Below are 11,253 nucleotides of genomic sequence, written 5' to 3'. Positions count from 1 at the left end.
TCGGGGCGTGGTCACACAGCTAGTGAGTAGCAGAGTGAAGACTGCTGCCCCCCAGTGCTGCTCTGCCCATGACCCATCACCCCTGACAGGTCCTGGGGGTGGGAAGACACCTGTCTCACCTGCTCTGAGTCAAAGTGTGGTTCTTGGCAAGTAGAGGGTCACAGAGGGAATGCAGTCTGACCACTGGCCTGGACTGGCTCCCCAGCCTTTGTCTGGCTCAGTTTTCAAGCTCAGTTTCTCTACCTTTTCCCCTTCTTTGTCCCTTACCTCCCCCCTCCTCCCCCCTCCAGGGTTGCAAAGGCTCAGCTCAAACTTGCCTCCAGCCTGATTGCATCTGAAGCTGGAAACACAATGCTAATTAATGTGTCTGTGACTCCAGGCTTGGCTGCTGGGCCTGGGGCCCCAAACCATCCCTGGAGCAGGCTGACTCGGTGAGCTGGCCCTCTGGCTTCTCCAAGCAAGCTGCAGGCAGATGCATATTTTAACAGTGCACATCTGTTGGCCATATAATCTCTCGAATTTGCCCTCCTCGCTTGGTGTTTTGATGGAAGACCTCCGGGTCTCCCTGTGTTCCAGCCAAAGTGTTTGCTTTGCAATTTTGTTAGAATACCATCTGATTTTGTTCTCACATCTTCTGCAGGTTCTAATCAGGCTCTTACTTTATTTAATTAAAAATCTATCTCAGGCAAATACAGACTAAATTAGGAAGCTCTCTCATTCCTGGAACACAGGGAAGGCAGCCCTCCCTTGGGGAACCGGCTGGGACATTTTCCCGGGCTGCGATGTCACAGCAAAGCAGATGGGGTCTTGCTTGGGAAAGCGGCTGGCTGGAGTAGAAACACCCTTCTCCCCTCTGCTGGAACAGCCGTTCTTTTATCCACCACTGTGAATGGACCAGGGTTTCCTTTCCAGCCTGCTGGGTTGGCCTCTGCACAGGGCCTCTCTCCAGGGCAGTAGGTGGGGCTGTACACCACAGAGAAACTTGGCTAGGCTGGGTGCCTGGGGCAGCGCCCACAGAATGAATTGGGGGGAGTGGGGACAGGCTGGACGCCTGGTGGTCGGGGACTTGCAAGGCCAGCTAGGGTGTGGGGACCTCAAGCTGTCTCTGGCTCAGGGTTTGTTCACTTAGAGGGACGGTATTTGTGGAGTGTACACGGAAATTGGTAGACAAGATGCCTGTTCTGCTCCCAGGTTGACTGGGGCCCCCACTGCAGTCCCCTCTTTCCCCCTCTTCAGCTGATTTCCAGACTTGAACGGCCCTCCTGCCCTCAGCCCTCCCCCTTACCCTCTTCTCCCCTACTGCCCCCACCCCATACCCAGCGCTGCCCCGAAGGAGCTCCAGGCTCCTGGAGAGTTGGAGGGGATAATGAAGGCTTTTAGATATGACCAGAGACAAAATCGAGCCTACTCAGACCAGCTCTTGAGGCCTGCTCTCAGAAGCCTGGTTCATAGCACGCACACATAGGAGATTCTGCCAGCATTAGAAGCCTGGAGAGCTGTGGTTAGGAGTTAGAAAATTGGGGCTCTACTTTGAGATTTAATTAAGCTGTGTGACCTCTTGTGAGTGTTCTGCCTCTCTGAGTCTCAATTTCCTGATCTGCAAAACATTTGGAATCATTTGGACTTTGTTATCTATCTGTGATGGTAGAGAGGAAAAGATGCTGTACGTGTTCCTTTTGCATGACTGTGTGATGTTGACACGGGGACCAGAAGTTAAGGATGGGTGCTGGGTCTCTTTCTATTTTAGGCCCTGTGTGAGGCTGGGAGCAGCCGGCACACGGCTCTTCTCATTTTAGCCTTCTTTGGTACCTTCTAGAAGGGGCAGGGCAGCAGGAGGTAGATTCTTCTGAAGATGGCGGGGGTGGAAGGGTGAGGTGGTGGGGGCCCGAGCAACCTCTGAAGGTGAAGATCCCTCCACTTTTCTTAGTAAATCGGTTTGGGCATTTTGTAAACCCTGAGAGTCCAAAGGCATGTCAGTCACTAAGCTGTCCACACAAATTGTAGCCCCCATCTCCATTTTAGCCACTGACATGGGCCAGACAAAGACAGCCACCTGTCCCTGGAATGGCCCGGTTGCTTTTCTGAAGGCCACTTCTTGACCCATGTGCCTTGTACCTTTGGGGGACCTGGTTCATTTTCTCGTTTCCTTCTTCACAAGCCAGAGGACACTCAAAGGGGAAAGGAGGTTCTGAGGTTGGCCCTGGGTTTCTCCTCCCACCGCAAGATGTTAGGAAGTGGCCTCTGGGGTGGGCCTGTCTGCTGCCTAGCCTGGGACACTCTGCCCCTGTGCTTGGCTGTGCAGATCCAAAGATGACCTGACGTTCTCTTCAATATTTCATCTGGGGAGCTTCCACGTGTCTTATCTACTGGGCAAGGAGGCAGGTCCCCGGCTGCAGACCTGTCGTCAAAACCTCACACCAGCTGCTAAGAGTCAGGCAGGCAGAATGGGGACTCCCTGCTTCTGTCTGCCTGCTCCATCCCACATGTGGCCTGGCAAGAAGAGGGGCTGAATTCTAAGTCTGGAGAAGGCAGTGAAAGGGTGGTCAAGTCCATTCCCTGACTGCCAGAGGACAGAGTGTCCCAGGGATGGGGCAGCTAGGAAGAGAGATAAAGCAAGCCATCGGTATGGCTTGGAATTGGAGTGCTGGCTTAGGAATGGACTTAGCTCTTTCCAGCACTTTCCAAGGGCTAAGTTAGGCACCCAGTTCTCTGCCTGAGAGTCAGGATGCCCAGGAGCAGTGGGAAAGAAGGCTGGGGAAAAAGCAGGATCCCAGGAAGCCCATGAGAGAATCGCACACAGGGCTGGTTCCGGGGGAGACGACTCAACAGGGCTTTGGTAGCACCCAGAGGGTAATCAAGGCAGAAAGCGGGGACTCTGGATATGTCTCATTCCTCCTGTGTCTCCACTGCCAAGCCCAGGGCCTGACAGACGCGTGTGCGGACATGCTTTCCAATGGACTGCAGAGGCAGGCAGGAGCCACGCTCGCGCCCTGATCTGAAATCCCATACCCGGGGGTGGACAGGTCTGTGGCTCAGTTAACACTGGCCTTCTGATTTCAGGGCAGGAGGTTCCATTTCCCCTTTCTGGGGGGTCAGGTGGGGATAGACACAAGGGGACAGCACTGGCCAAGCCCTGTGGGTCAACACCTCGGAGGCTGCTCTGGTCTGGCTGAAGCCCAATCCACAATGTTCCCCACAGCATCCTCACCCAGCATGCAGACGGTGCTTACCCAGGACGGTGAGGCGCGCAGGGCGGGACCGGATGGCGGCCTGGATGGCCTGGCACTCGTACACGGCGTCATCCTGCAGCTCTGCCCGCAGGATCTTCAGGTGATGCTCCCCTGACAGGTGGTTCCCTACCACCAGGTACTGTGGGTAACCTGTGGAGACAGAGGCATCCTGTAAAGGGCAAGCTGGGGGATGGAGGAGTCACAGAGTGGGGCGCATCTGGGCAGGGGCTGGTCTGAGGGGCTGGCAGCACCTAGGCACGGGAAGGAGAGATTTCCAGGGGGTGGCACAGTGTGTGTCAGTCTTGTCGGTTTCAGGCTTAGGAATGTCGGGTGGTGACATTAGAGAGGGAAGGTGAGAGCAGAGACGGAAAGGTGAAGACCCGCAGACACAGCGGGGTTATTATTCAGGGAGTGATCTGCTCAGCACCGTGGCTGCCCGAGCCGACTGGCATTTTGATAAAGAGACACACCAGGAGACAGGAGACCCAGGCTGGGATTCACAGAGTAAGAGGGAGAGAGAAGCAAGAAAACAGAGAAATATTGGGAAAAGGATCAAGAGTAGTCTTGGGGGAACAGTTTTGTTTCCAGATGGAAGGGAGTAGAATGGAGAGCCCGCCTGGCAGAGTCCACTTTGAACTCTGAGCAGGCCTCTTCTTGTCCTGCCTGCCTCCCAGACCCCAGGGCCTGATTAAGCACTTAGGAGGCGCACAGGACACTTAGGAATTTGGGGCCCTTTATATCACTGACGATGAATAATAGATAAATAAAAGCTTAGAATGATAAATCATTAATCGGTTTTCCTACTGCTATGCTGGGTTGTATATAAATGGCCCCGTAAGTCCTGGCTGGCCAGGGTGGGTAGAGCCTTCTCTGCCAGGCCTTGGACCCGAAACCTCCTGAGTTGCTCCCATTAGGATGTTTCCATCTACCCCCTTATCCAAGCCCTGTGGCCACCACTCCCGAGTACTTTTGGGGCACATCTTCCTGACCTGGCTGCTTTCTTTTCTTAGAGAGAGGGCTCCTGCAGCCCCTCCCTGACCCTCTGGCTAAGGACCTTCACCAGGAGAGGAGGGGAATTCTCAGCAAGGATCCATTGGAGGAGAGGACTGGGAATGTGGACATTTGAAGGAGAGAACTAGGGCTTCAGCAAGCGGGAGTGCTTTTCCAAGCTCCTTAGTATGAGTGAGCAGCCCTCATGTAGCTCTTTCCGGGCAGAATTAACATAGGAAAATGCTTTGTAATATTCTTTTAGGATTTAATTATTTACGCATCCCAGAACTGGGTGTGGGGGGTGAGAGGATTCACCAGAGGCAGAGCGGGGAGCAGCACAGGTAGATTTGCTGAGGGGAGCAGAGCGCGGGACAGGAGAGATTTGCTGTGCCAGATGGGTCACCTCTCTGGCTGGATTTGAGGTGTCCCACAGGGATCTAGAGAGGTGGTAGTGAGGTCCCTGTCACTGGCTAAGTTCAGAGGTTGAATGATTATGTGCAGAGGGTCTAGCAACCTTGGACGAAATACTGGAGCTCTGAGGCCCCTTCCTCCCTCTCCTAGAGGTGACAGGGTAGGGGGTTGTACAGGGCCCGCCAGCACCCATTCTGGGCATTGCATGTAGCTGCGATCCCTCTTTTCTGCATGCTTCCCTTGCAGCTGAGTCCTTCAGGCTCCGATCTGCACAACGGCATTGCCCCCAAGGCGCAATCCGTGGCCCTGCCCTCACAGCTGTTCAGCCTTGGCCAGAGTTCCTCCGAGGCAATCAGCCGTACCCTGAGACGCCTCCTCCCTTCCTGCCCGCCCTTCCTGCCCTCTGCTGGGCTTTGGGAAGGAGCCCAGGTAAGTTAAGCTGACTCTCCCCAGGGCCAGGGCGAGGGGCTGGAGATGGGGTCCCGGCCAGCCCTTCCCCTACGGCTGTGCTCAACGGCGCTGGCTCGGTGCCCCTGCCCCTGCAGTCCAGCCTCTGGATCCCGCTGTCCTGTGATTAGTCCCTGGCTTCCTGCAGGCATCTTGGCTGGAGCTTATGTTTTGTTGTCTTGCAAGCTATCAACAGCAGGATTTTGTTCTCATGAGCTGCTGAAAACATCAGCGATGGGTTTGTTTGTATTTGCCTAATTAGGCGACGGACTGTGATGCTATCTCGAGGACTGACAGCATCTTTGAAAAACACTGGCCCAGAAACACAAACTCTGAGAAGTTCTAGCTCCTTCCACAGCATCCCTACTCTTTCTTGCCTCCTCTCCCAGAGGAGGCAAAATTATTGGGAGTCTGGGTTACACTGTCAAATTTCCTGGGCTCAAATGCTAGATCTCTCACTCCCTAGTTCTGTTGTCTTGGGAAAGTTACTTTCAATTTTTTTGACTTTTGTTTCCTGATTAATTAAGTAGGGAAAACACTAGTAACTCACAGAGCTCTGGCGATCACAAGATAGGACGGCCCGGATAAGGTGCCTGGCATGTAATATCGTCTAGAAGTGCAATGTTAAAAACAAAAAAGACTGTGATCTGGGGTGGGGGGGGAGGTCAAAGAGATCCCCACTTTTAGAAGGGAGAACTGATAGAGGGCTTGCTCTTTGGGGCTTAGGAATAGGGCCCTATGCATTGGGATTAAGGTATGTTTGAAGCAATCATTTTTCAACTGTGAGACTTTGTTTACCTGTGAAATAAAGGAAAAGTTCCGTTTCTCTCCTCTGTAGGTTTATGAGATACTGTCTGAGAAGTACTTGAGCTCCTTAGAAGAAAAATGCTCTACTAATATGCAGGAACATATTTAGAAATTATTTCCTTAACTGTGTTTCCAGCCTTTCTGCCTGGAGAGTTAGGGTTTTGTAATTGGTAGGCTGGGGCCTCACAGTTAAGACACGAGAGGACAGAACTGTGGCAGGCTGACATTCCACAAGCCGGGCCTCAGTTTCCCCAGAGGAAAATGTGTGCAGTATTAAGTTTGCTGCAAATACTGAATTGAATTGAGCTCTGCTACACTCCTTTTTCATCAGGCAGGCTAACAGTATTTATTGAGCAGGTATGTATTTGTCATTCTTGTCGTGGTGCTATTTTGGGGGTGAGTGATCAAATACAGAGCAAGGACTTTACCAGCAGGTTGAATTTATTGGCTCTGCACAGAGAGGGCCAAGCTTCTTCTATAAATGGAGTTATTCTAGAGAGGAAGCAGACCCCAGCTTATCAGAGCCACTGTCCTTCAGCATTTAGGGGCCCCAGTCTTGGACCCCAGAAAACCGTTCATGGAAATGGCTGCCAGCAAGTTAGTTACCAATGGGGGGGCGGGGGGCAACATCCATGGTGACTTGTGGCCTCTTCTTGACCTCTGATCCAGAAGGATCCCAGTCCTTGACGTAAGGGAGAACCACTGACCAGACCCCAGGGAGCTGGCCAACTTCAGAGCCACGTGGAGGACAAACGAGCCCAGTTTGAGAAGATATTGCCCATTTTCTCTGAGCAAGAGTTCAGAGTCCCCGGAATTGGCCTGCTGTCCATTATACTTAGCTCGTACAGCAGCACAGTATATTTTGGAGAAGGGCTGTGTATTGTACTCATTCAGGGGGCCAGCACTCAGGGCCTGTGATACTCTTGACCTGTGCTATAATGTTGCAATATATACTTTGGAAAGACATAGCTCATATTTTCAAATATTAATATCCCAACCATCATGTCCCTAAGCACACTTGGATTTTTGTTTTCCTGCAGCTGTACAGCATGAGAGGCAAAGCTGCCTCTCCCTGGAATCCGTATTTTCCCCTTCTTCCACTCTCAGCCCTCCCTTAATCACAGGGGCTGTGGACACTTGTTTTACAGTTTATGCCAAGCTGACCAGCCTACCATGCCTTCCCCTGCATAACGGCTGGTGGGCAAGATGAGAAGGATGACTCCAGAATTACCTTGGGGAAGAGAATGGACCAGAAGGACCTTTGTATGGCATAGGTAATACTGGCAATAAAAGAGGACGGGGCAGGCCTTCCAGGAAGCCCAGATGCCAGCCATCAGTGGCATCACATCTTGCTCTGTTCCAGCCGGTAGGCTGAGGGCTGCACTTTACTGTATATGCCACTACAGGTGCTGAACAAGGGCTGCACTTTGCTTTCCTTGCCATCACTTGGGGGCCCCTAAACCAATCCGGTTTCTTTGTGAGTGTTCAGTCCATTTGGCTCCCTTTAATCCAGGCTGTGGCTTAGCAGGGATTCTATTCTGGACCAAGAGATAGGAACACTTGACCTCTGCAAGTGACCTCTGACCGTACCTGCATCGTGTCTGATGTCAGAATAGACATCAGGCAACAATGTCAGGGTTAGCACTGACCCTAGGAGGGAGGGTCAATAATTTCATTAGCAGCTGTCAGGCCCTTCGGGTTCTCTGAAGCCTGGACACAGGGCTCACCTAGCCTGACACTGACCACGGATCTGCAGTGAGAGCTGGAGATTTAATTCCCAAATGCCTATGAAGAAGGGGTTGCCTGGGAGGGTGAGGCAGGGAAGAGTTGCAGTCTTTCTGGGAGGTGCGGGGGTACTCACTGGAAAGGTCTCTGCCCACACCCAGGGCCAAGCCGTCTTTGATCCATAGGACGAAGCCATCGTATTCGGGGATGGCACACAGCAGTGTCACTGGCTGCCCCGACACCACGGCCTGGTCCTGGGGCTGCTGGCTGAAGGAGTACACTTGACCTAGGCAGGAGAGAAGCACAGCCGTCAGTTTCTTGCAGAAAGCAGGGTCTGCAGGGCTTCCCCTCAAGTTACAGAGCAGAGCCCAGGTGTCTGAGGGGACAAGCAACCCCCCACCCCCAGTGCTCTGCTCCCTGCAGGGGCTCACCGGCCCAGCTGATTTCCCAGAGCTCCCAGCTCCAGCCTCTCTGCTCATCAAGGCCTAACACTCAGCCCTCCAGCCATCCCCCAGCCCCAGCAGACCACACCCATTGCTCTCGCATGTGCCCTGAGGTATAGGACTAGTGGCCTACTTAATGCCACTTGACTGATACCCACTCTAGCGCAGAGGCAGGAGAGAGACCTCCACCTAGAAGAATTGCGGGGGCGCCCGGTGCATATCATGTGTGCAGTGGGGGGTCGTGGGGAGCAGGACGGTTTGCTTAAAGCTAACAATCCACGGGAGAAAAAAGCATAAGGGACTGTGGTGAGGGATTGTGGGTGCCATGGTGGGGGAACAATTATAGGGACAACACCAGCAGGAGGAAATCAAATATAATTTAAAAATTAACAGAGATGCCAGAAAATAAATCAATGAAACATTAAGAGAATACAATCAACCTGAGAATCCAAGAAATAATATTATTCTGGCTCCTAGGGTGGGCTAAGGGCCAAATCCTGCAGGAGGCATGGTGGGAGTGTGGGCACAGGGGGTGTGGTTGAGGGAGCTGGCAGTCATCTTAATTCGTCCTCCCTGTCCCTTTCCTTTTTGTAGCAGACACTACCGCAGCTTCACCGTCCCTTGGGAGACTCAGCAGTGTGAGCCCACACCTTCTCCACGCACACCTCAAAGCAAGACAGTACAGAGCCCTCGATGTTGGTGATTTTTTAAAAAAGATTTATTTATTTATGCATACAGAACTGGGGTACAGCCAGAGGTGCCGGGGCGGTGAGAGGATTCCCCAGAGGCAGAGTGGGGAGCAGAACAGGCCGACTGATGAAGTACACTGCTGAGGGGAGCAGTGGGAGAGACAGGAGAGGTCTGCCCTGCCAGTGGGTCAGCTCCCTGGCTGGGGTACGAACTTGTGCTGAAGAGGCACAGCTAACTTCCTAGTGCTGCGCTTTAACCTGCTGCGCCACCAGGGAGGGCCTGCTAGTGAGTTTTAGTGAACCAACCTACCTACAGGGTGCACAACTTGTCAGGGATTGTGCTAAGATTTTACAATATTGGCCCAGTATCTATTTTCATCTCCATTTTCCAAATGAGGAGATGAGTCACTGGAGGACTGTGCTTGCTCATGACCTCCCAAGCACTCGGTTGTGCCTGGCCTGGCAGTTTCAGTCCCTGCAGTGCTCCAGGGCCTTCTCCACCCATGTCACAGGGCTCGGGACCAGGGCTGTGAACCCAGGATGACCTGACTCTGAAAACCCTGTGCTTGTCCACTGAGCTGCGATGCACGCAGACCCTAAGCTTGGTCCTGGAGGGAATTGCTAAAGGAGAGGTTGGGGGAGACGTGACCTGCGTTCCCTGGGAGCCACAGCTCAAGGACAGGGACACTGACACTTACTGAGCCCCCAGCCCAAAGCGTACCCCTGCTCACACACCCACCCTCCTGTCACCGGCTTGCTTACTTTTCAGGGTGGAAGTATTCCCATTTTACAGCACAAAACCAGAATCAGAGAGGCCAAGTCATCTGCCTAAGCTTGCACAGCCGATGTGAGGTGGGGTGTGGCACGATCTGGGGTTCATGGCCCCTGAGCCCATCCTTTCCCATACTCTGCCATACAGATACACAGCCGAGGGAGGCTGGACACAGGACAGGCAAGGGTTGCCAGAGGACACTGGCCGGTTGCCCACTTGGGGTCACAGAGCCTAAGGCTCTGAACACAGACCAGCTCAGTGCTCAGCAGCCTGTCTCTGAGTAGGGGATGAGCCCCAGGGGGCTGGGGATGGAGGCAGGGCAGGTGGCAGGGGCCCCTCAAGAGGAGACACAGAGGCCCACATCAGAGGGTTTGTGGCAGGTGTGAAGGTAGCCGAGTTTACATCCTGATGAGATCTTGGCTGGGTCTCTGAGGAGTCTCATTAAAAATCAAATTGGCCTTGAATTGTGGGAGTAACACTTTTTATTCTGATTTGAGCTTTACAAATTAGATTTCATAGGACATTTTAATCAGCTGTGTGTGCCGGGTTTTTTTCCCTCTTCTCTGTCTCTTCAAGTTCTCTGTTGTAATTAGACTGTTTCTGGCACCAAAACAAGAGAGAGAAGGAGGGAAGAGAGGAGAGAGGAGGAGAGCGTGCAGAGACTGGAGAAAGAGCAGGGGGCTGAGGAGGGGGCTGAGCCCTGGAGAAAGGTAGGAGCTGGGGAGAGGGGCAAAAAGCTGGAGGGCAGGAGGAGAGGGAAAGGCCTGCAGAGAAAGAGAGAGACACACACACACAGACACAGAGACAGAGAGACACACAGAGAGAGATACAGAGAGAGACATACACACAGACAGAGACACACACAGAGACAGACACACACACACACAGACACACAGTGAGAGAGACACAGAGAGAAAAGAGACACACACACAGAGACAGAGAGACACACAGAGATAGAGACACAGACACACACACACACACACACACACAGACGCAGACAGAGAAACACACAGTGAGAGAGACACAGAGAGAGAGACATAGAGAGAGAATGTGGGGAGAGAACATTCCTCCCTGGGCCCTTTTCTCTGTCCTCTAATGGTGATTTCACAGCTCATTCTTATATCTCACAATCTTTCCTGCAAGAAGGACAGTGTCAAGACAGTGCAGTAGCTGCCAAAGATTGTGTTATCAGCGAGAATTATCAGGTTGTCAGCTGGGAGCTGAGGGTTATAATGAAGCCCGAGTAAAGCGGTGGCCGAGCCTTCAAAATGTCCATTAGCAGGGAGGTCTGCAAAGGATCTTTGTTCCAATCCCTTCACCCCAATCTCGCTTCCTCTTGCTGCTGTTGAGAGTTGGGGTGCGGGCATCCGGAGACAGAGGTGAGGCCGGACTGGCTGAAGCGGCAGCCCTGGGAGGAGGAGGGCAAGAGGGGGTGGCCGTGGGGGGCGGGGCTGCGAGGAGGGCTCTCAGGACTCAATCCTGGAAGGTGCACCCCACCCAGTCACTAACTCACTTTGGAGGGGGTGTCTCAGGAGGAGCTGGGGCAGGCAAGGGATCCCCTTGAATCTAACCTGGCGTCTACACAAAGGAACCTGGTGGAGGGGACAAGTGGGAGAAGCCTGGTGGAGGGGTTGAGGGGTCTCTGGGACCTGAGCAGGTTTCACACGAGGTTTTGGCTCCCACATTTTGTCTGTCCGGACCCCGTAGGCTTCTCTATAGAAGACATGCTTCTGGGGGGG

The 11,253-nt window shown here is 53.1% G+C and overlaps 1 protein-coding gene across 6 annotated transcripts in view; it reads right to left on the bottom strand.

Moving 5' to 3' along the window:
• KIRREL3 (kin of IRRE like 3 (Drosophila)) overlaps window positions 1-11,253 on the bottom strand; it is a 529,310-nt gene that overhangs the window by 90,922 nt on the left and 427,135 nt on the right. For all 6 annotated transcript variants that reach the window (XM_012729525.1, XM_012729523.1, XM_012729524.1 and 3 more), the window contains exons 4-5: window positions 7,747-7,896; window positions 3,231-3,380 (exon numbers count right to left, since the gene is read on the bottom strand). In XM_012729525.1, the coding sequence (XP_012584979.1) occupies window positions 3,231-3,380; window positions 7,747-7,896 (300 nt within the window). The remainder of the gene's footprint in view (window positions 1-3,230; window positions 3,381-7,746; window positions 7,897-11,253) is intronic.

This window comes from Condylura cristata, unplaced genomic scaffold (genome assembly GCF_000260355.1).
Source record: "Condylura cristata isolate star-nosed mole 26May11 unplaced genomic scaffold, ConCri1.0 scaffold00025, whole genome shotgun sequence".
NCBI lineage: Eukaryota > Metazoa > Chordata > Mammalia > Eulipotyphla > Talpidae > Condylura > Condylura cristata.
Note: the sequence above shows the minus strand (reverse complement) of the source record. Positions and strands in the feature narration are given on the sequence as shown.